This window comes from Scomber scombrus, chromosome 1 (assembly GCF_963691925.1).
Source record: "Scomber scombrus chromosome 1, fScoSco1.1, whole genome shotgun sequence".
Lineage (NCBI taxonomy): Eukaryota > Metazoa > Chordata > Actinopteri > Scombriformes > Scombridae > Scomber > Scomber scombrus.
Window position 1 is genome coordinate 2,938,318 of NC_084970.1, and position 26,002 is coordinate 2,964,319.

Consider the following 26,002-nt stretch of genomic DNA (forward strand, 5'->3'; position numbering starts at 1 on the left):
CATGAACCAGGCAGGCTTGCTGTTTTCATCATTTCTAGTAACTGAGCGTGTCTCATTGCAGGAGAAGGATCCAATCAACATTAAACTGTCTGATTATGGCATTTCACGACAATCTTTCCATGAAGGGGCATTGGGGGTTGAGGGCACACCAGGTTACCAGGCTCCTGAGATCCGGCCAGGCATCGTATATGATGAGAAGGTACTGTTCACATGTTTTTAACCTGTATGGAGTGCTGTATGTAAGATTTGTATATTATTATATTATAGATTTATTATTTTTAAGTCTTGTATCTTTGTCTGGCTGATTATGTTGCACACTTAGCCCATTAACAGTAGGTAGTATAAAGAAGCCAAATGTACACTACAGGACTTAAAAACATTTTTTTAAATCCTGTCCGAGGATGGGTGGGCAAATCCCAGCTTTAATACTTAACCTAATAGCCATTACCTTATCCACAAAGAAGGCAAGGAATGTAATGTAGACAGTGGAAGTGGAACAATGTAATTTATAGTGTCAACATATCATAGGATGTCTTTTTGAAGAAAAGATTAAATTTAGGGTCAAAGTGGCATTAGAATCTCCTCCCATTCATTGTCTATGGGAGCGTTTTGGTGAGGGTTTTTGGACACTTGACCTTTGAGGGCTTCTAAAATCCAAACCGGACGAGTAATGAAAAAGTTGTTGAGAACATTTGTTCAGTAGGGTGTGCTTAGTCAGCTATTTAAGTTTGAAGCCGCCACGATGAACGCCCTCGGACAAGATAGCGTTTGTAGGAGGCCAAAAATCGTCAAAAATACCCCTGGATTTGTAATATCAAATTAGAAGTGTGTTGTTCTATTTGTGTGATATAGGATTCTTGCAATTTACTTTTGTTTTATTGGCAATATTTTATAAATAACTTATATCATAATATATAGGCTATATGAGATAGAGTGAGTAAAGGCATAAAGGCAACATGAGAGACAAAACAACATTGAGGGTCTCATGATTGTAATCCTGATCACATGATCACTTTTTAATGCTGCTGCTCATTAGTGGTTAACTTAATGCTCAGAAACCTGTTAAAAGGTGCAGATTGTTTCAAGTGAATCTTAATATAGTTTTCACAAGCTATATGTATGTTGACAGAATTATTGATTGCTGTTATTATTCCTCCTGCCCATACTGGCCCTGAGGTCCTTTTAAAGCGTGAAAATACACTGTAAAAGATTAGTCTCCCCTGATTAATTTGGGTTTTAGACAGACACACACACCTTAGACCTGTGGCAATACAACTCCATAATTGTATCATAATTTGGACCCAGCCTGATTAGGATCTTGGGTTAGATCTTGGTCAGTAGAAAGGTCCAGTTTACTTAATCAAATACATTTTCAATAGTTAGTGATATAATATTTGCTTCACTTTGTCTAGTTTGAGAGTGATGTCCAATATTGATAGAAATCTTGCTGATCACAGTGACTTTAGAAAGGTGTGACAGTCTAGAGCTGCTCTATGTGAAAAGTGCCTTGAGATAACTTTTGTTGTGATTTGGTGTTATATAAATAACATTGAATTGAATTGCTTCTAGTCTAGCAACAAATTATTTTCAAATCTGTGTTCATTAGGATCTACATAGTTTCAGTAGCACTGATTATAGTGGCTGTGTTCATGTGTTGGGAGGAAATAAGCAACTGACTCTGTTGCTGCCTTATCAAGGTTTTAGGTACGTGAATTTCAGTTGTGAAGTTCAACAAAGATGAATATACTGTAGTGTCTTTGTCCTAGTGAGGGTTAAAATTGTAGACAAAGTATTCAAACAGAGTCAGTAAGACTCCTGTCTTATATGAATTTGCCTATGTATTCCTAGTGCCTGTGATGCATGCATACCACAGACATCAAGCATATCTAAAGTCACTTCTATGTGATGTCACCACAGAACCAGTTGAGTTCTTTTGGCATTGTGCCTCTACGATTATTCTGGGAATTCTCACAAAGGCAGAGTCACTATCTGTTAACATTCAGAGACAGGAATCCACTCAGATATTTTGGTCCTCAGATATCAGTTTCAAGGATGAGATGAATAAGTAGAAGATAAGAGCAGGCCATGATAAGCCAAGGTTGTGTTTCTGTTGAGTATGTGTCAATCATTTGTTCCATTGTTATTATCAGTGAAAGTCAAGCAATCACTGTCACTCACGTCCTCCCTCCCTTTTCTGACAAGTGTGGGATTGAATCAACTCTCAAGGCAGCTTTCTTAGATATATGTTTGTTCCACACTTGTGTACAAGTGTACCCATGCGTTTACATGACTATCATATGCTGTGTGAACATAAAATGCAGCTTCAGTCTTTCACATCACTGTGGAGGAATTTTGGCCCACTCTTCTTTGCAGAATTGTTTTAATTCAGCCACATTGGAGGGCTTTCAAGCATGACTGGCCTGTTTAAGGTCATGCCACAGCGTCTTAATCAGATTTAAGTCCAGACTTTGACTAGGCCACTCCAAAACCTTCATTTCGGTTTTTTTGAGCCATTCAGAGGTGGACTTGCTGGTGTGCTTCGGATCATTGTCCTACTGCTATTGTCCTAACCCAAGTGCGCTTGAGCTTAAGGTCACAAACTGATGGCCGGACATTCTCCCTCAGGTTTTCTGGTAGAGAGCAGAATGCATGGTTCCATTAATTACAGCAAGTCATCCAGGTTATGAAGCAGCAAAGCAGCCCCATAACCATCACACTACCACCATCATGCTTGACTGTTGGTATGATGTTCTTTTAATGAAATGCTGTGTTCGTTTAACCCAGATGTAACGGGACATACACCATCCAAAAAGTTCCACTTTTGTCTCGTCAGTCCACAGAATATTTTCCCAAAAGTCTTGGGGATCATCAAGATGTTTTTTGGCAAATGTGAGACAAGCCTTTGTGTTCTTTTCTGTGGTCAGCAGTGGTTTTCGTATTGGTACACTTCCATGGACGCCATTTTTGCCCAGTCTCCTTCTTATTGTCGAGGCATGAACACTGACCTTAACTGAGGCAAGTGATGCCTGCAGTTCTTTAGATGTTGTTCTGGGTTCTTTTGTGGCCTCCTACATGAGTCGTCGATGCGCTCTTGGTGTAATTTTGGAAGGCCGGCCACTCCTGGGAAGGTTCACCACTGTTCCAAGTTTTCTCCATTTATGGATAATGGTTCTCACAGTGGTTCCCTGGAGTCCCAATGCCTTAGAAATGGCTTTGTAACCCTTTCCGGACTGATAGACGTCAATGACTTCGTTTCTCATCTGTTCTTTGATTTCTTTAGATCGCGGCATGATGTGTTGCTTTTTGAGATCTTTTAGCCTACTTCATGTTGTCAGACAGGTTTTATTTAAGTAATTTCTTGATTCTACAGGTCTGGCAGTAGTCAGGGCTGGGTGTGGCTAGTGAAATTGAAGTCAGCTTCCCAAAATGTGGTTAATCACAGTTAATTCATGATTTAACAAGGGGGGGCAAATACTATTTCACATAGGGCCAGGTTGGTTTGGTTAGATTTTTTCCATCATTTAAAAACTGCATTTTGTGTTTACTCAGGTTTTCTTTTTCTGATGATAAAATTCTTTTGATGACCTGAAACATTTAAGTGTGACAAATATGAACAAAAAAATGTACTTATTTATTTACTTACTATTCATTGTATCAACATTCCTGACATGTATTACATACCTGACATACCTCCACCCACAGACTCATTCAAATCCAAGGCTAATGTGTGATATTGCTCCTAATAAACTAAAACTAAACTAAATTAAAGCTGCAAGCAGCAATGAATGGGCCCTCGCTCCCCACACACATCGTGCTGTGGCGCTGTCGCAGGGCGCGCACACATAGAAGTCTTCATACGCATGCTATTATTGGATGTTGCATGAATTGGTGAAATAACACTTCCTGTGTTCACTATGTGGAACTACTAATCATAAGGGAATGCAGAGGAAAATCACACCAGTCATGAATATGATGTGATAAAGGTGTTTAGTTCAACACTGAGGAAGATACAGGGTATTTATGCATGGATTTAGCTGTTTCAAAAGTGTGTTTTGAGATGTAAACCATGTTTCAAATAATGTAGCTGGTATGAAAATTGCCCAAATGTTGTGGAAAATCATCACAAAGGGCTTAAGATGACACAGAGTAAATTTGGAGACGGAAGACTTAAAAATGTAGGAGGTGTTTGTTAAAATATAAGGCCTGGAAATTGCCATAAATTGACCAGTTTTTACAAGATGGCTGACTTCCTGTTAGAGTTAGGGTATGGCTCCAAGAGGCTTTTTTGTGGGTCTGGACGTAATACATACGCCTCCTGGATGTCATTCTTCTATGTCAATTTGGAAGGCGGGGCTTCAATTTTGAAATTTTCAAGGGGGCGCTGTTGAGCCATTTAGCCATGCCCATGCAATTGACCTATATAGGATGTTACCTGGCACCACTCCAGACGTGTGTGTTAAGTTTCGTGACCTTAGAGGCATCCTTTGCCCCTCAAAAACATAATTGTAAGTCATGGCGTAAAATGTGTTGCCACGGCAACAGTGTTTGATTACGGGTCATGAGCTGCAGAATGTAGCATCACCAAGGTCTTATGTCTTATAGATGTGTCAATTTCAGGTGTACCTGCTTAAGATTCTGGGAGTAATTAGTCAAAGAATGACATATGTCACTTCCTGCCACCATTAGGTGGCGCTATGACTGTCAATAAATATGACCCTGTATATGTCTTTAGACCGGGACTCTGAACAAGCATTAGAGCATGTGGAGTCAAGTTATAAGGCTTTGAAATTTCATGGCGAGACATCGAAATCCACGTCGTCGTCACGGCAACACCTTTTGACACAGAGTCACCAACTTCAGAATATACAATCCAAGGTCTTGAGGCTTTTCTGAGTAAATTTGAGATGGATCTGATTAACCTGCTACCCACAGGGCGTCAAAGTGTAAAACATACAACTTCCTGTTGCCTTTAGGTGACGTTATGACTCAGATCCAGTATTGACACACAAATCTGTTCAGGGCAAGACTCTTATTAAGCACAAGAAGTTTCGGCTTCCTAGGATCATGTATGTTTGATTTATGGCCATTTCATTTGGCGGGATCGTTGGCGAAGGATCGAAATTCACTGCCCGGCTGTTTTTTTTTCTCCCATCATCACTGTGTAAAGGTGGATATGTTCTCCTATGGTATGGTTCTGTATGAGCTGCTGTCTGGGCGGAGGCCAGCATTGGGACACCACCAGCTTCAGATAGCCAAGAAGCTCTCTAGAGGCATTCGGCCTGCACTGGGCAGTCCTGAGGAGGTTCAGTTCCACTGCCTCCACAACCTGCTGACTGAATGCTGGGACACTAAGCCCGAGAAGGTTAGCCTCCCTGCTTGTTTACACTGATTTATGGCCTCTGTTCTATTCTCATCCACTTACAAAGTTCAACTAAGAAATTAGCATTATTTTTCAAATCAAAATTACTGTAAAGGACAACATTATATTTGTAATAGTTTTTGAGTTCATTGGGTGAACATGGGGGTTGATAAGCAAGAATGAATTGAATGGGTCGGTGGGCAAGTAAAATTGGTGTATGCCTGATTACTGTATATACAATGGGCCTTTTCAGGACCCATTTTAAACGCTTATTGTCAGTGTTGTATATTTCTCCTTTAACTGTCCGCAGTATACCAAGGGTAGTGCTTCAGCTGGAGACACATGAAAAGACAGAAACACTTTTATCCAACACCACTAAGACCCAAGGTCATTACTTACACCTTGGTGTTGTGTTCAAATGAAAAATGAAAACAGGTCATGTTTGAAGTCCAGTGATATTAGCCCTGGCCTTGAGAAAAAACAGCATATCAGTGACATTCTGTGTATGCCCGCAGAGGCCTGTGGCCATGCAGTGTGTGAGGCAGATGCAGGAGCCCAGCTTCCCCTGCCTCAGGTATGTGTTGTCCTGTGAAAGCCACTCGCAGCTGTTCCTGTCCCAACTGCAAGGATACAGCGCTGTCTTCTGGGACGGAGGCAAGGATGACAGGTTGGTTTCAACTCTTAAGTCTGCACAAGTTGCACATTATAATTGAACACCAAAGTTTTTACTTTGTCACTATATGTTTGATTGATGTCCAATAGGAAAGACATGACACAAATGGTCAAATAACTAGACATGTTTTAAACAAATCCCCAAATTAAATCAGTTATTTAAATCTCCCTATATATAGAAATGAAACCACAGCTAACAAATCCAAAATAGGTTCTATAATTGTCCTTTGCATTGTTATAGTGTGGTAAGAACACCTCGGAAATAGCTCTGCAAGATTGAATGGATGTTTGCAGTGGTCAGTGTATGTAATATATGTAACATTCACCTTTATTTCCCCCTTCTAACTCACTCCAATGCACTGTCATGTGAAGCTGTTAGCATAGTTGCTGCATCCCCACATCTTAGCAATGAGACTGCAGTGTTTCCCATTAATTATATACTGTAGACTGTGGCGGCCCGCCATAGTCTAATTTGTGCTGCCACAGTCTCACAGTGCAGTGGGGTTTTATCTAAAGCAGCTGCATTCAGGGTGTGTGTGTGTGGCGATATCTTTGTACTGTCATGTGTGTTCTGTAGGAACTACAGTGTGATAAATGTGGAGAAGGGCCAGGTGGAGGTGAAGAGGATGTCCTGTCCAGGCAGCATGATCAGCTGTCAGATGAAGATAGGTAGCACCCTGTGGATGGCCACTGAGGTACACACTACTAAAATCACATTTCATGAATAATAGTTGTTTTGATATATGTATGTATATAACTCAGTAATGGTTAAGCTTATTTGTTCATGTTTTATGACTTGGCTGTACAACTATTGTCCGGCATTTTTTCCACAAAGTTAGTGTGAGAATAGCCACCATGACTGGTGGAAGAATTGATGCAAAATCAAGCAAAGTCTGCAAAATTTGCAGAGCTGACTGCGTGCCGCTGGTCTCCGAACACTCTCAACACTGGCTGAGTCAGTGAAAACTCAGACTTCAGACTCAGATTTGCCCTGGTTTTGGGTCTGGCTTGTGTTTGTAAGTGGAGCGGTTTCAGGCTTTTTCCCACATTTCAGCACACAGATTGGTTCATAATAAAAAAGTGCAGCGAGCAAAAAAGCCTCACATAGCACGTCTTTAAATTAAAGAGTACCCTTTAAATTAAAGAGAATGGTTTAGACTTGCTCTACGTTTAAAATACCTTCAGACCACTTTTGTTGTGATTTGGCGCTATATAAACGATTGATTTAATGCACACACACAGAGCTTTCATATATTTTGCTTCTTTTAATATCGCAAATCTGTCACAAGGCAGCTATTAACATGACTCACACAGGTCTGAAACATGTTAGATTAATGTCTGAATCTTACAATAATGTTGTTTAGGTGTCAATGAATGTAATCAGGATTCTGTTCTGCTGTACATCTACACAGGTCAGCTGTTACACAGATTCAGGTTTATACGCGGACGTATTGTAAATAATAAAGAAGCTCTTATGGAGGAATCCTGATTTGCTGAGGACCTGCAATTTTTGCCAATTTAACTGCCAAAAATCATATAAAACTTACATCTTGGACATCCCAGAGGGACTGTTTAATGCATCTCCTGGAAAACCTGGAATACCATAGCTTCCCAGAAAATGATCTTCAGAAAAGTCCCATTAATATCTGAAAAGAACAAGAAGTTTGGATAAGTTGTCTGGTTATGATGACATAGGGGCAAATCACCCTGTTCCTTCCAACATTTTGGATGAAAGTGCACTTCTTATTTCCCTTTGTTTCCATGACAGTTGGAACAGGTGTAGCAGAAGGCAATCAGCTGATTACATTAGGTGTCTAAATCTATTTATGGCTAACTTTTTTGTGGGAATGAAGCTAGTGCACATGTGCCCAGTTCCACAGTGACTGAGATTTGTAAGACACAACCATGAGAATGCACTTGATTGTACAATTCTGACAAAAATAATGCACCTGCATATTTATTTTGTGTAAACCATGATAATCGTTATGTTGAAAGTTTATGAATAAAACATACTTAGACATACTTTCATTCTTCTTCAAAAAAGTTTTGTGTTTGTTTGATAGGAACAGGAGGTGTTCATTTACAGTCTGAAAGATATGTGTCCGCTCAGTCAACCCCAGAAGCAGTTCTCCTGTCCAGCCATCATCACCTGCCTGTTCCCTGTTCCAGAAAGATCAGAGGTCAGTCCGTGTCTCAACATACACAGAATAGCTTAGTTTATAGCTTTAGCTTTATAGTCATTGCACACAAGATACAACGACATTTGGATAGCTTTCCACTTAAGGTGAAACATTCACATAAACACACATACATTTGTACACACATCCATACAGTAAGTAAAAGGCCTGAGTTACTCTGCAATGTGCTGTATATTGTACAGATTAAAAATAAATAAGTAAATAAATAGAATATGTTCAGTATGTGGTGAGGTGGGGTGTGTGTATGAAGTGGCTGTGAAGTGTGTGTGTGTATGAAGTGGCTGTGTGTGTGTGTGTGTGTGTGTGTGTGTGTGTGTGTGTGTGTGTGTGTGTGTGTGTGTGTGTGTGTGTGTGTGTGTGTGTGTGTGTGTGTGTGTGTGTGTGTGTGTGTGTGTGTGTGTGTGTGTGTGTGTGTGTGTGTAAGAAACCTTGAATCTGTTCGTCCGGGGTGAGAATAGTCCTTAGAAATTTTCTTTGCTCTGCTGAGACAGCAAGAGCTGTAGAGGTCGATCAGAGAGGGGAGAGGACAGCCGATGATCCTGTGCGGTGTTAATCATCCTCTGGAGTCGCCTCCTGTCTGCGCTGGTACAGCTTGTATACCAGACTGTGATGTATGTTAGCAAGAATGGTAGAAGATCACCAGCAGCCTCTCCCCCAGGTTGTTCCATTGATGTACAAGACTGAACTCAATATTCTACAAGCCTTGCAGCTTTTGGGATATATCTTCTATCATTTTGCATATAATTTAGTAATTTGTATCCCAAATTAGAAATTAATTTCTTTAAATTGATAACTTGTGTATACAAATTTTCACAACAGAAGTCACTGATTGTCCCAAAACATGTCATATGTCAGTGCATTTTATTTAGATTAAACAGTGGAAATTTGCATGAAGAATCTCTGTTTCTTCTTTGGCATGGCATTAGTCTTCATTAAAGTGAAGGCATGGAGACGCTGACAGGTAGGATGTCTGCAGTTTTAGTACAGCCAGTAATAACAGTGTGCTAATAACTTACTTGCCTCTCATAATGGCACTAAAACATCCCACTGCCAGTAGTGGGACTGTAAGAGTCAGTCACCAAACAATTTGTGGGAAAAGTTGAACTTCTGCTCCCTCTTTAACCTCTGACCTCCTTTCTGTTACCTATGTACACATACCTGGTGTGCACCCTGGGTACTGTTTGAAGTTTAGCTGGTGCATTCCAGGTGTTAGAATGATGGCGTGATATAATGTAAGCATAATTGTTATTGCACAATGTTTGCTGCAACTATTCCCTTTTCGGTAACACTTTACTTGAAGGTATCATCATAAGAGTGACATGACACGGTCATAACTGTTACATGACACAGTCATGAACGTGTCATAAACATAACCACAAACGGTTTTTGTAATGACAAGTTGACATTGTTTGGGTTGTCTTGATTATGACAACTTGACATTAATCAAAGTGATATTACCAGAAAATGTCTTTGTCATGACAACTTGACATTAAATTTGTTTGGGATGTCCTTATTATGAAATCTTGACATTAACAAAATATGCACCTATTTTTGTGTTTATGGCAAGTTGACATAATGATTATTATAATTAGATGTGCAAGGTTACAGACCAATTCTAGCACTTGGTCATAGATGTTTGACAGGATACGGACAGGATACCCAAAACTGACTGTCATGACACCATTATGACAGTATGATGAAGGGTTAGGGTTACGGTTACGGTTAACCCATTTTCTGGTAATGTCACTTTGATTAAAGTCAAGTTGTCATAATAAGGACATCCTAAACAAATTTAATGTCAAGTTGTCATGACAAAGACATTTTCTGGCCATGTCACTTTGATTAATCTCAAGTTGTCATAGACAACCCAAACAATGTCAACTTGTCGTTACAAAAACCGAATGACACTTAATGACATCAGTCATAAACGTTTATGACATTGACATAATGTTTATGACTGTGTCATGTAACAATTCTGACAGTGTCATGTCACTCTTATGACGATACCTTCAAGTAAATTGTTACCCAATTGGGTCTTATTGATAAAAATCACAAAAGTAACTGGTGGATTTAAGTTGCTTTGTACTGTTTAGGAATACAAAAAGAGGGAATTTAAAAATTCCAAACCGCTGAAGCCTCTTTTTGTACAAAATGAGAACTTTGAATTGTGTGTAAATAATTTTCTGGATTTTCAGGAGCTGCTTTTTGGCTGAGCATGTCTTGTGTATACAGGTCCCAGTCTTCACTGTGTAGCACTACAATGTCAGATTCTGGCCTCTGAAATAATATGTAATTATTTTAATTATTATATACATAACCATATATAAAAATATTTCTCTTCTTTACCTATTAAGAGCCTGGCCAGAGTGTTTGCTGGAATGTCTGATGGCTTGGTGGCAGTCTATAGCCTGATGGAGGACCTTCCTCTGGATGGGGACACCTACCTGTGTTCCCACACCATCAACAAGACAGTGTTTGGTCTGAAGGACTCTGATCCCAGGCAGAGACCCTATGCAGTCTTGAGCATGGCTCTGGTCAGCAGTGGCTCCCAGGTGAGCAGATAATGGATCAGAAATGTATGGAACATTCCATCAAGTTTGATAAGTCACTTAGAAGATTGCCAAATAAAACAGCATCAGTTCATTAGCCAAAAGTCTTCAAATTATGGACTTTGAGTTGACACTCCAATCATCATGTGTTGTCTCAGTTATGGTTCTCCAACGGTCCGGGTGTGCTGGTGATCGACTGTCTGAGTCTTCAGGCAGTTCAAAGGCTGGAACCCTACAGCCCGCCATCCTCGATTGTATCCATGACTACCAGCTTCAGTCTGTGGGGAGAGGAGGCAGTCTGGACCCTGGACAACCATAGCAACACCCTGCTGCTCTACCATGCTGCTTCCTACCAACTCTGTGCAAAGTACTGGTGAGTGAAACCTTAATGTACTCGACTGCTACAGGGAAGTGTTGTCATGCTGTAGTATTAGGAACATTTCAAAGAATAGTTTATGACTGTAAACACATCAGTATATGACAGGCACATAAAGATATGGAGGTAGAGAAAGTCCTTTAAAGATCCAATGAAATGGCATGTTGTGGTTTTACGGGTAGTCATGTGCCAGACTATTTCTAGGCTAGAGAAGTAACCTCCTGGAATCCAAGCATCACTGTGAGGTTGCCAGGCATCTGACAGAGATGTGATTTTTTTACCTTAAGACTGCATCAGGCTAGCTGGCCCCACTGTTTCCAATATTGTCATGTAACTAAATCTGAAGTGTATTTCCCAAAATTTCAACTTTTCTTGACAAAAATATTGGTCTTCATGTCACTTTCAGATTTTCAAACCTCAAATATCGATAGAATCAGTATTGCCTAAGAAATTTCAAATCAGCTGGAATAAAGTATGAACACCCAGACAAGGCAGCATTCACCTGGATGAATTCTGTAAACCGTAGACTGAAGCCAGCACTATCACTGGACCATTTTCATATTTTCCAGTTAACTGAGTCAGAAAAAGAAATGTAAGAAAAGTATAGAGAAAAACTCTGTGGTTTACAGTATGAGGAGCTGATGCAGGATCTTTCTATAAATTGCCTCACCGGTGGCTTCTTCATTTTCTTCACATATTTGTGTGGAGGAAGGTTTGTCTTCCTAGAGAGTTGGGCTGAGCTTGAAATGTTGCTTATGTGGCAATGTGAAACCCATTAAGACACTCTGTGTGATACTCAGCTGTACATATAAAATTGACAGTGAGTGAAGCAAAACAGTCTCTGACCTTCCTGAAGGAATATTGTCCATTAAATCAGATTGGGTAGCTAAAGATTCACAGTAACAAGAATTATGAACTTTCATTATTATGCAGTCTGTATCTGTTAGGCACTCATAGCTGTGCTTCCTCAGTTAAAATGTGAAGTAATTGGGTTTTGATTTGAGTGGCTTTTGAAATCATGTCATGGTTTCAGTTGTGGAGACAGCAATCCTCTACGGGACATCTTCAATGTACAACGTCCTGCAAGGGTTACCACAATGACAACAACTGACCTCAATACCACCGACCAGGAAGAGAAGCTGAAATGGACTAATGGAGAAGTGACATTGATCTACAGTGAAGAGGCAGGCACTCAAATCTTCCAACACCAGAATTCACTGACAGACTACTGCTCCATATCATCCAACTGCTCCCTGGAGCCACTGGAGTCAGACTGTTCCAGCACCACAGGCCTCAGCTCATTGGCCAACAGCAGCAGTGTGCTGCTGCCTGCAGACCAGGAGGAGACAGGCAGCGACCAGAACCAGCATTCATCCACCAACCCTGAGTCTGACCTGGAAACTGCAGAGACTATGAACCCCACACCACCTCATCTGCAAGCCTTTACTGTGCTGCCAGTGAATGGAACTCTGTGGATCCCCAGGTACAAAACACAGCACATGAACTGAACACAACACAAGAACACCAGCTAAAAGGTAGTCAACCAACCAATCAACCAATCAGTCAATCAATCTTTATTTATAAAGTGCCAAATCACAGGAAGAAATGTCAGGCAGAACAGGACTCTAAGTGGGCGGCCATCTGCCTCAACAGGTTGGGGTTGAGAGGGAGAGAGAGAAAAAGGGAAAAGGGTTGAAGGACAAGAGGGAGAAAGGATAAGTTAAGAGGAGAGAGTGAGGCACAGTGACAAACAATAAATCAACATTGAAAATAATAATAGCTGCAGTCATTGGCTGAGGACATTCGCAGGGAGCAGGACAATGTCTAGGGCATCTGCAAGACGAGAAATCACAGAGAACTCCGGGTAAGAAGTTAGTGAATGCATTAATAGCACATGAGTGTAAATGGATATAGATGGATAGAGAAATGTAGGAGGAGAAAAGAGCTCAGTGCATCATGGGAAGTTTCCCGGCAGTCTAATCCTATAGCAGCATAAACTAAGGACTGATCCAAGACATGTCTTGTATCTAATCTATTAGATTAGATATAAGATTTTTTTCTCGGCATAGACGCCTTTATTTAGCAGTAGACAGACAGGAAACATGGGAGCGAGAGGGGGGTTTGACATGCAGCAAAGGACCTCCACCGAACCGGGGTCAGCTGCGTACGTGGCATGCACTCCAACCACTCGACCACCTGCGCGCCTTAAGCCTACTCTTAAACATAGAGAGGGTGTCTGCCCCCCAAATCAAGACTGGAAAATGGTTCCACAGGAGAGGAGCCTGATAACTGAAGGCTCTGCCTCCCATTCTACTTTTAGAGATACTAGGAACCACAAGTAGGCCTGCATGCTGGGAGCGCAGTTTTATGGAGTCTGACAATTAAGAGCTTTGAAAGTGAGGAGAAGGATTTTAAATTCTATTCTAGATTTTACAGGAAGCCAACGCAGTGAAGGAGTAATATGATCTCTCTTTCTAGTTTTTGTCAGAACGCGTGCAGCTGCATTCTGGACCAGTTGGAGAGTCTTTAGAGACTTGTTAGGACAGCCTGATAATAATGAATTACAATAATCCAGCCTAGAAGTAACAAATGCATGGATTAGTTTTTCAGCATCATTTTGAGACAGGATGTGTCTAATTTTTGCAATATTACGCAGATGAAAAAAGGCAGTCCTTGAAATTTGTTTTATGTGGGAATTAAAGGACAGATCCTGGTCAAATATAACTCCTAGGTTCCTTACAGTAGTACTGGAGGCCAAAGTAATGCCATCCAGAGTAGTTATATCATTGGATAATGTATTCTAAGGCCACTGCTAACAAATAAAACAATGAATTTGATCAAAAAAAAACTACTAACTAAAATTCAATAACAGAACATGAGTGTTTCCGAATAATGTTTCCTAAAGGAAGCATATATAAGGAGAATAGTATTGGTCCAAGCACTGAACCCTGAGGAACACCGTGTCTAACTTTTGTTTGCATTGAGGATTTATCATTAACATTTACAAACTGAAGGAGGTGATTAATTTCGTCCCTAACGCTAACAGTAACACAGTAACAGTAACACAGTTGGTAACAGGAAGTGACGGAATACGCTTACCAGAAACTACGATCCACACCTGGGATACCTGAGATACATATTGAATTACAACATTATGCCATTGATTGGGCCAAAATGTTAACATTTTGTACATTTTCCCTTCATATAGTAATGAGGTCATTTGACATCCCAAGTCGCTTGCATAGTGGTTCACACAGTAAATTCTTAAATAGAATCCTATTAATTTCCTGATCCACCATTTGCCTAAACTTTTGTATTTTACTATTTGGACATAGTGTTGCTAGTTTGATTCTGGGTTTTCTTTTAGCCCACACGAAGGAGCTGAAACAGCTATTTAGGCTTTTTATAGTTTTATGTGGGAAAACAATCAGGATCATCTGGATTGGATAAAGCAGCCTAGGGAGAATATTCATTTTTAAAGGAGCAACATGGCCTAACCAGGAAATAGGAAGTGCATTCCATCTCTCTAAATCCATCTTAATGCGCTCTAGTAAAGGGACAAAATGTACTTTATACATTTTGTCAAATTCAGGTGTTATGTATTCCTAAATACCTTAATTTAATTTTTTTTAAATCCAATATTACCACATGAGCAAGCACTTGGTGACAGCGGCAACCAAGTTTCAGAGTGACCGGTAAATATTTGATTATGCAACGTAGAAACCTTATTGGGTATAATGGTATTTACTTAAAATTAATTCATCTCTTTAATTATGTTATTTTATGAAATCTTTTTTAATAGTACTGAAAGAGAAGCCTGCAATACAACTCATTACGTCATGAATTCACAAAATGTTCATCAAGTGCCAGAAATGTTGACCATATTCCATATTACCTTATATACTTACTATGTTCACTCTAAATGAGACTTACAGTAAATTGGCTAGTTTTGATCTTTGGTTGAATCAGCTACACAACAATTTCAGTTAGTAGCAGGTCACTGTAAATATTTAGTAACAACTATTCTCTATGTATTAACTAGTTTGTGCTAATGTGTAATTTAGTGATGGAAACATTTTTACTTAGTAAAGACTTTAACCAGGCACATTTTAAATTCCCAAAGAGCTGGTGCAACCTTTCCAAGCACGTTGTGTATATCTGTGTGTGTTGTTGGTTGGCAGGCGTGGAGGAGATGTGATGATCATTGAAATGCAACTGCACGCTGATAAGCTGAGGGGACGTGTCATCGCTGTCCTCAGCCCACCTGGATGTTCCTCTTTGGGGTGAGCTTATTTTCAGATTTTTCGACATATGTCCACAGTGTCATGCCTCTTCACATTCCATTCTAAACTGGGCTTTCTTCCACCTGGATAGAGTTCATTCTCAGTCGTGCTTGAAAGCATTCAGCGCTTAGGGAGGAAAAGCCAAAGAGCTACATATTAATTACGTCCTCAATTAAGTTTAGTAAGATTCTTCATCGTCATTTAGCCTGTAATTATTTTTGTAAAGGAGCCAACATCCTGTGCAGAAAGGACTCTTTAATAAGCAGTTATTACATAGTGCACCTGTAACATAGGTAACACGTTTTGGAGGTCATGGTTCATGTCAAGAGAGGGGTCATCAGGCCTGTAGGACTTTAATTATATGGCATAGCTGCTGCTGTGTTGTTCTTCAACTGCACTGTTCCATAAAGCAGGCTTACCAAATAAGCCAGGCTTATTTCGTTAGTCTATACATACATACATACATACATACATACATACATACATACATACATACATACATACATACATACATACATACATACATACATACATACATACATACATACATATATAGTCAACTACATAGTCAATTTTACATGTGTGTATGTATGCAAAAATATTTGGACAACAGATGTAATATTTAAATCCATGTCTTTAACTGCTGTTTTCCTGGTAGGAAGCGCTGTTTTAAAAAGGTATTGGTTATTGATTAGTACATTTAAAATCATGTCTAAAAAGTAAACTAAGACGTGTTTAGTGGATGCATGTCTAGGCGTTTCTGTTAATTGATTAAGGTCCAGTCTATATAACGACCTCAACCCATGCGCTGGTTCTCTGTTAGTCAAGGCGTGTCCCTTGATTGAGGAGCTTGTACATGACAGAGCTGTCATAGTACGCAGGGCACTGCAACAGTTTGATCTGTGTTCGACGTCTTGGGCTGCTCATGAATGGCGTGCACACGCAATTAGTCTGAATACTTCAGCCTGTCTTGAATTAGTTTGATTGCGTGAACGTGGATCGGCCTTTATGGAACCGCTTTAGCCTGATCTCATTTGTTAGGCTCATTCAAGTCAGGTGTTCGACAATAAGCGCCGCTTTTCTGAGCTTGCTTTATGGAACGGACCCCAGGTTGGTTGAGCTCAGGATACGGGGTCACCAGAAGCCCTCCTTTCTCCAAAAATGCTTTGTGTCACAGCCTTCATAAATTAGTGACTTTAAAAGTGGATTGCTTTTAAGATGGCTCTTTGATTCATTTTACATTTTTTCTGTCTAGGTGAGGGATTTGGACTGCTGGCAGAAGAGTGCTGGAATACAGTTTTTTACCAGCACTTAAACAAATAGAAAGTTGTGTGCCTACAGTACATTCAGTATTCTCTGACTTTCCAGGGGATCAATTCCTAGAACTGCCCACTAGCTTCTACGCCGAGCTAATTTCTGTGAACCGTGATGTGCCTCCAACTATAGCTCCTTCTGCGCACTGTATCCCTCTTTTTCCTCCACAGATCGATCTGTCCCATAGATCCATCACCTCCTAACTCTTCCCTCTTCTGTCTATTTCTCTCAGGATCCTGGAGGAAGCCGTTTTAGTGGCAAAGGACACAGTTGTATGTGGCTTTCATAAGAAAAACATGGAGTGGTGCCTGTGTGTCTGGAGGGGCTGGGGCTGCCACGAGCTGGAAGTCTTCTACCAGTCCTACGAAGAGCTGGGCCACATGGAGACCAGCATGAGGAAAAGAAGGTAGCTGTTGTGCAATGTAGGCAAGGTGCAGAATCACAGCTCTGTATAGAGGATTGAGCCAAAGGGAATAAATACCCCCAAACTGCCTATGTTCAGTACAGGGTGAATGCTGACATCAGGGAGGGGGTTGTAAGGTCTGAGCCTCAAGCTGTGCATGGTGATTATGTACACACATACTTCGAGACCTTATTTATCAGTGCTGTACAACATTTTTGGCTACTTACAACAGTCTGTCAGCCAGTTTGGCATGAATGGGATTCATTTCAAGAGGGTCTGGACTGTTTGAGTCTATTGAATGTTTCAGTTGTTTGACTCCAGCTGCTGCAATCCATTGTTTATTCTATGTCTGTCGACTTCACTCACCCTTCATTTAAGTCTTCCAATCTCGACCTTTATGCCCCCTGGAGGTGACACTAGAAGGGGATATCTTTACGGCACAGGTGTTGACTGTTTATACATTAATTGGTATTGGAGTTAAACTGCTGCTGGGAAGCAACTGTGTTCCATATAAACAAACAACAAGTTGCAAATGGTTTGATGACTGTGACACTAACCCACTCACACCCTCAGAACACAGTGTTTCTCTCTTTACCATATGAATCTGCATGCCAGCCGCACCTCCCATTGTTACCAGAGTGACCTGTATGCAGCAAACAAACATCTGTATTCTATGCAACATTATGCAAAAGACATCTAAACCTAATGCTTTTATTAGTTCTTTCATCTAAAAGGACACTTCACACCAGCGTGACTCCAAAGTATTCCTAGCTACTATATGCTGTTCCACTAGAATCTGAACATATTCTTGAGGTTTTCCTGTACATATTCTAAGATTGTGTGCGTTCTGCTGCTGGCCTGTAAAACGTGTACACCTCTGCAATTTAAAGTTATAATCCTTAAGATTCTCAGATCAAAACCCATTTTCATTTTATCTATGCAATTGCTGTTTTTAAATGTATTAGCTTTCTACAATAACCTCTTTATTGAGTGGTAGTTGACCACAATCTTATTCAAATTACATACATATGCAAAAGGGGTTCACAGGAAATGATCCAGTATGCCCTGGATGTGATGTAGACAACATTTTACATAATGTAGGGATATTAGTTGAGTATTGTGTGAGTCTTCGTTAGTCATCTTCATTAAAACAACATGAGATGATTAATCCTCTGAGCCCAGTTTGTTTGAGAGCACAAACAGATAAAGCACTTGTTCTGTTGTATTTCTGGCAGTGTAGCTGCCAGTGGTTGATACACAAGTCAATTTACTGTCCCTCAACATACAGTATATACCAGAGAAGATACAGTAGACAGAAAAACCCACTGTCCCACAGATGCTAATGGAACAGAAGCTAGAAAAAGGGGTTTGGCTAGCTAGAAAACCCAACGAGTCAAATTCCTTACTCATACATACCCTTAGTGCTGTCACCAAAACACCAGGATGACTGAAGCACAACATAGCATAACAGGAAAAGGTAAGGAAAGGAGACTAAATATATAGATACTATTAACATATTATCAGTTAATAGTATCTGTTTGGTGAAGTGTTACAGGTCCAACAGATTACAGATACGGCAGGATTAAAAACGTCACTGTGAACAGGGCTTTGAATGAAACATTTGTTTTTATGGTGTGGTTACAATTTGAACAGCCAGTGTTAAGGCTAAGACAGTAGGAGATCAACACTAGCCAAACAGTTTTTAATATTTTTCATTTTATCTTTCAAGCCAAATTGTTTTGTGAATTTTTAGTTGTCACATTTACAGTCCTACAGTGGTCAGTAAATAGCTATATATTGTTCATAACAGCTTTGTAGTAAGGCAGACATTGTACATCAGAATGTATTAATGAATGTGTATTGCATGTGTAAATAGGAGTTATGTACACAATCACTGTATAATGTATATGAATAAAGTTCTTATGATATTTCAAAGGTCTGTTTCATTTCAGAAAATTGTCAGCTGGATCAGGTGTAAAAAATGTAGTTTTTTTTTTTAGTTTTCTAACAACAAATCTGTCCTGTATTTATAAGACTGTATTTATATTCTAAGACTTTACAAGTTACAGTCTTAGAGAGAGCACCATGTCCCCTGATGGAATGATGGTGATACATGGGAGGAAGACACAGATGGCAAGGCTTTTGTTTGGTGTGAAAAACACAGGAGGCGGCTTCCTGCATACTTATTTGGCTAATTTGGATGGGTGGAAAAATCCCTTGTTCAGCCTGTTCCTGACTGCACATTTATATGTTACAAAACCACGTGTATATAATAACGTGATATGTATGTTAATGGCATACCTAACTTATCAGGTAGGTGGTAATCCAATGATTTAGTATTGAATACTTTGTGTTGAGGGACTTTAAAACACAGGAAATAATACATTTATGTTAATATTATTAACCCATGATTGGTTATATGTGGGGTGAACGTAACCCCTGCCTTGGTTCAAGCTAGAAAGTGGACCTAGAGTTACACATTTTTTGTAAAACTACTAGAATGAACTTTCACACTGGAATCATATGAGAGTTTTCTGATTTGGCGTTCCTATCAGTAGAACTACATTATTATTTGTCAGTGCTTTCCAAGATCGGCACAAATGACAGAAAAATTACTTCAAAAATCACTTTCATTAATTTAATGGACTCAAAAATGTTCATTTTTTTCTAAATTCTCAAGTTCAAAACTTCATAAAGCAGTGAAATTTGAAAAAACTGTTTTTGAATAGTGGTTGAAAGACTATCTCAACTATGGCTTCAGTTGACACTGCGATTATGTGGCATGCGAGGTAACCTCTTACAGTAATAATCTACACTGCCACCAGGGGGATTTGTCAGGTAAATAAACAAAACACTGTCTTTGCTGTCGGTTTTCTGCTGAAGACAGTCTCATGTCTAGTTGACTCCCAAGTCTTTCAGTCTCTGCATGTCCAGCTTGTAATGTAGATCTTGTGAAAAAAAATCCTCTAAACTCACATCAGGATATTGCAGCATGTTATCTGGTGTCCAGCCTGAACCTGTGTCTTATAATCTGGTTTCTTGTATGTATATGAAACCCAAAAAACATTCTTAGCTCATTTTATTGTTAAGAAAATAGATATCTGAGTTGTAACTAACCCTAAATGATCCAGTATCCTAAAAAAAACAAGAAGCTACATCGTTTTTTTTTGGAAGTACCTGTTTACACAGCAGCCAACATGGTGGCGCGGCAAATATCATGAATGATGCTTCTGTCATTTAAAAAGAATTAGCCTTCTGTGAGACCGATTTGAATAAATCATGCTCATTCTTCAGGTGTTTTCATGTAACCTCTGCTCATGCCAGAATACCCACAGCAGTCCTGGCCTTGTGAACTGTTGAGCCGCTACACACCTCACACTGAACCAGAACACGATTTACACATCTATTTGCTTTGTTACTGAGCAACCCCCAATTTTAAGCATGTCACATGACCATCAGACAGAAGAGGGCAGTAAAGAGAAGGCTTGCTTTTTTTTCTTAAACTGCCTTGATATGTTGCTTCTGTTTTATTCTTTTTATTATTCAGCTGTATGCTATTATAGGTCCATTTTAAGACATATTCATGTTTTTTTTCTGTTTTTCATAATAGTAGTTAATTTAGTATGATAATAGAGTCATGTTTTTTCAGTTGGTCCATAGCTGTCTCTATTTTCTTTAGATTTAGTCATATCAAGTGGAGTCTTTTTAGCATCAAATCCCCTCTTAGTGTTTCCCTTTTGAGCTGTGGTGGAAGTATAGTAACAAAAAGAGGGACTTTGGCACTAAAAAGATTGTAACGTTGAAATGTACGTCTCTGAAATATGATATCTGAAATGTTTGGAAATGTAACTCTTATAGGCCAGATTACTGATAAAACACACTGAGCTCATCACTCCTCTCTGACATACACACCATAGCCAGGTTCACCATATCTGAACAGGAAGTCAGCTTTCTAACGGTTGTATCTGACAGGAAAACATTCACCACACCATATAACAGGAAGTGAAAAGATGATGTAGTAGAGATGTTGCTTCCTCTTCCTCCAAGGTACAGGGTACAGTGTAGAGAGTGATGGCTGATTAGCATGTTTCAAGTGCTGTTATTTCTTAACTTGATCACCAAACTGCTTTCATGTCCTAATGCATTTACATCAGTCAGACTCGAGAGTGTGCATTCCCAGGAATAAAGGATAAAAGAATATCTGCTGATTAAGTGTATGACTTCACAAAAACTGTGGCTCAGGTCAAGGGAGTCACACAACTTTAACGACCCTTCTTTTACATAGGTTAGTATGAATGTTTTACTATAAACCAATGTGAACATCTATTGATTAATCAACTTCTCCTGTTGTTTCCATCAACTAACTCCTTCCTTTTTGTTGCCATTAATATTCAATCTTTCCCGCTGTTACTTTGGCAAGCCAAAATCCGATTTTTAGCCAATCTAGATTGGAACCAGATGGCTCTTATGAAGTCTGAACAGTCATAAATCACATGAAATCCGATTTTTGCAAACCAGATAGATAGTTTCAAATCGCATTTGGATAGATGTGTCTGAGTCTGAACAGCTCCAAACACACAAATTCGTAATCTTTGTGGAGAAGGCTCCGTTCAAGCGAAGCTCGAGGGTTTGTTGTTGCTGTCGCTGTTGCAATTATATGACATCACACAATACACACCTCTGTGGCTGAAGCTGTGTTAATCAGTGAAATCACCTGTTGAAGTGTTTGGTTGGAAGGAAAACCTCCATACACATGGCTCTCCATGGCACATGGTTCGCCACCCCTGCGCTAGATGATGCCTCCGCTCCGACGACGTTGCCACAGCAACCTGTCAAATTGGTCATTAATGTGGCCCAGTCTGAACAGAGCCAAATCAGATATGAGAAGGAATCAGATTTGAATCAGATTTGCCTGCAGTGTGAATGCGGCCTTTGTTGCTCTGGTCTTTTGTGTGTACTTGACAATGCCTTACAAAGATCAGATCAAAGTGTTGCTCTGTTGTATCAAATCTATTGGGGCATTTTAGGGTGACTACTCAACATCAGTCCAGGGACAGCAGATGTAAAATAGCCTTTTGGCTAATTCTGGCATGTTTACATTTGTTAAAATGTTTTATTAATGTGCATTGTCCCTGATCATTAAACCTTTAAATTAAATAAATAAATCCATAAATATACACTATATACATATATATGCCAAAAATATATACAATCAGAAATGTAAGAAGAGCCTGAAGCAACAATAATACTATAATACAACTAAAATAGAGAATAAATATTCTTAATAGCACAAATCCTCCTTACACAAATGGGAAAACACACTGAAGAGAATCTAATTATTACACTATTGCACTTAGAACAGCAAACACACTGTTTAAATGGCACACTGTAAAATGTTACCAGGATTTTACAATAAATTACTGTATTATCACTTTACAGGCTTTAACTGTAATAATCACAATATAATACTGTAATTTAGCATTTATAGTAAATTACTGTGAAAAAACTGATACCAGGATTTCACAACATTTTTGCTGTATTATTTCACAGTAAAATACTTTATTCAAACCAGGCAGGGAGTTCCGGTCCTCTGAAATGATGCGAACGCGGAAGTAACTTAAAACTGCATTCTATCAAAAGTCCACCAGGGGGCGACCGTTTTGGTGTCAAAAGGACTTCCGTCTCTATACAAGTCAATGAAGAATTCACCAACTTCTCACTTGATTTCTAACCTCAGTAAACGTTTTCAAAATGTGTTTATGGTCTCACTCGCTAGTTTAAAACCTTCTTCAATGCAGTATGATGTTCATTTGTGAACGTTTGGCCTCCCTGATTTTATATGTGACGATAAAGCAGGGTATGCATTAGGGCGTGGCTACGTCGTGATTGACAGATTGATTGGTTCACAGGTTCAGGAGGGCGCCTCATGCCCCTCCTGATGCCCATATAAGTAGAATCCGTGTTTTTATTTTTCCCGGCATGCACCTGAAATTTTCAAGATGGCGCTGCTCAGATCCGATACTATTGGCCTCCGAGCAGCAGTCTACAAACCAATGGGTGACGTCACGGATGTTATGTCCATTTCTTATATACAGTCTATGATTCAAACCATCCTCTGTGATAACACAACACTTTACTGTAAAACTTGAATTGCGCTTGAACCGCGCTGCATTGTGGGATCAAGAAGAGACAACAGGTGGATACCGATAGAAGAGCTCAAAGGTAAGGTTAACATCATTAGCTTACAATATTAGACAGCTTGTCACAACTTCTCTATTAGTTGTGTGAGTTAGTAAATGAACCATCTTTTGGATCAAGGTAACGTCATTTTATGCTCGACTTTTTTGGCTGTTAAGTCATTTCAAAGCCGTTTTTCTCCGCGAAGCTTTGCCTCACAGAGAAGTAACTTATATCTTTGGAAAGCTCAAATTATGTGTTTTCATTTAATGTTTGTTAGGAGGCATAGTGTGTGAGTTTTTCGACCGAGAATACGCGGTGTTTTCGCCGCGAATTAGCATGAAAGTCAAAGTTAAAGTGAGCTAACGTTAGCTTCCAGCTGCAGCAACTAAGTCATTTCAAAGCCGTTTTCTCCACAAAACTTTACCTCACAGACACGTAACTTATATCTTTGGAAAGCTCAAATGATGTGCTTTCATTAAGAAGGATATGCATGAGTATTTGCTTAACTACTAATCTCTTCCAGTTTGAAGTATATGATCTGTCACTAATTGCTCTCCATTCTTTTTCAGAGGCAGTTTAAACAACAAGGACAGTGACCCTAGAGGCTGTTGAGGTAAAATGAACACATACCTAAAGGGGGAAAAACTATGTAATTAATCTGAGAAAATCAAGTGGTTCTCCTTTTGATATTGTACTTTGATCAACCATTGATATAACTTTTACCTCAACAATTTAGCAGCAATCCTTAAAGTATATTCTTGTCTTTATGAACTGTATTTTAAGGTTTTTGCCTTACAATGGAAGCCAATTCCAGGTTGATGGTAATAAAAAAACAAAACAATACATGGGACACCTTCCGAAAGTTACAGGAGTTGAGCAAACGTGTTGTTGTTTTGTTTTCAGGATTTATTGACAACCCTCTTTGGTGTAGGATTTAGTTAAAGGGGAAGGGGCACCACTGCATGTGCCTTGGATAAACAATGCAATATTAAATCTGTAAAACTGAAAGTTGTCTTTGCTTATTGTTTACAGGTGCTTCTTGGGCATTAACCCTGAGATGGTCTCAAAGTCAAAGAAGAAGCGTGGAGGCATCAATCAACACGTGAGTACGCTCCAAAGGAAACTTGTCAACTTCGAGTGGTCAGTGTAAATATGAAATGTTTGTATTGTTATGTAGTTTACGTAAGTATGTTCATATTATATATGTTCATATGCGCTTATTTTTGTTGGCATATGAGACTTATTCATCACGGGGTTTGCAGCTTTTTGATGACGTTAACGTCGTGTAATTACGTCACTTCATAATGTTCCCATGGCAACAGGGAGAAATGGCTGCTCTTGTGTGAAGTAAATGCAACATTTTTCAACTTTCTGCTAAGATATATGTGACTTTTTTGCAACGAAAATGCGGGGATCATGCAAGCCAAGCATATTTTGCGCTGAAAACAGCGATTTATGCTGCGAAAGTGTGGCGTCTTTGAAAAAAATGCGCCCCCCGCATAAATATGCGTTGAATTATGCGATGAATTATCCTTCCTTCCGTTGTGTTTGTTATGCGTTGAATTATGCGATCGCATAATCGTGTTTTTCTGGAGGGACTGTACAATAGTGCTTGAGTGAAGAACTTCCTTTGGACATATAATGAAAATCCTCTCTATACAGTTCTCTAAGTCGATAAAAGTTGATAAAAACAAACTTTATCATTCATTTATCACCATTAAGGTTTACTGAGAGAGTAAAGAGTAACACTAGCATTTTAAACTTAATTTTATTCTTTGGGTTTACTGATGCATTGTGTTGTATTGTAAACAACAAAGGACTCAACAGAAGCTGAGGTAATTTCACACTTAGGTCTGAAACTCACCAGAGATGATTGGGTCCGCGAACATTGTACACTCTTCTCCTGATGGCATGTCCCCTTCTCATCATAGTGCCAACAGGGTCCACAATGGATAACCATTCCTGCACGCGTCGTCTTTGAATAGACATTCTTCTACTTCGAAGGCTTCCTATAGTATTATATATGTATTAGATTCTTAATGTATGCAATTGCTGCATTGCTGTGATCAGTGCGGTAAAGTCATAGGATCAGGTGAAATTAAATGTCTATTAAAAAGCAATGATGTGCATATTCACCTTGGACAAGTGTAGCACCAGCATTTGGTGTCTCTGCATAATGTTCCTGATGAGGGCATCAAGGTCTTGATCAGAGATGGGGTCGTAATTGTCAGTTAGTCCCAATAGGAGTGGTCGCCTTCGAAGTGTACGGGCGCTGACCCCCAGCCAAAAAGCAATCGATGTCCATGACATGCCTGTCTCTCTCAGTTGTGTTATTTGATCCTCGGTGAGAACAAACCTGCATGTGCAACCACATCACAACTGACACTATAAACAAAATGTAAAGAACTATGACAAATAGCACTCTACATTTCTATAGTGTTGGTTTGAAATTCAGCAAAAGTTAAAAATTTACCATAAAAACATCTCTCTCTCTCTCTCTCTCTCTCTCTCTCTCTCTCTCTCTCTCTCTCTCTCTCTCTCTCTCATATATATATATATACACAGTATATATAAACATCTACAGTACCACCTTGGTCTTCCCTGGGTTCCAGTAATATGCAAATGAAGACTTGACATAACGGGGGTCGGAGAAGTATATCAGTTGCAC

The 26,002-nt window shown here is 39.5% G+C and overlaps 1 protein-coding gene across 2 annotated transcripts in view; it reads left to right on the top strand.

Annotated features, from left to right (window-relative positions):
• lrrk1 (leucine-rich repeat kinase 1) overlaps positions 1-19,079 on the top strand; it is an 80,080-nt gene extending 61,001 nt beyond the window's left edge. For both annotated transcript variants that reach the window (XM_062419038.1, XM_062419046.1), the window contains 10 exons: positions 62-199; positions 5,168-5,362; positions 5,875-6,026; positions 6,609-6,726; positions 8,095-8,211; positions 10,584-10,781; positions 10,937-11,151; positions 12,188-12,637; positions 15,336-15,437; positions 16,984-19,079. In XM_062419038.1, the coding sequence (XP_062275022.1) occupies positions 62-199; positions 5,168-5,362; positions 5,875-6,026; positions 6,609-6,726; positions 8,095-8,211; positions 10,584-10,781; positions 10,937-11,151; positions 12,188-12,637; positions 15,336-15,437; positions 16,984-17,161 (1,863 nt within the window). In that variant the 3' untranslated portion in view covers positions 17,162-19,079. The remainder of the gene's footprint in view (positions 1-61; positions 200-5,167; positions 5,363-5,874; positions 6,027-6,608; positions 6,727-8,094; positions 8,212-10,583; positions 10,782-10,936; positions 11,152-12,187; positions 12,638-15,335; positions 15,438-16,983) is intronic.
• The last annotated feature ends 6,923 nt before the right edge of the window (positions 19,080-26,002 follow it).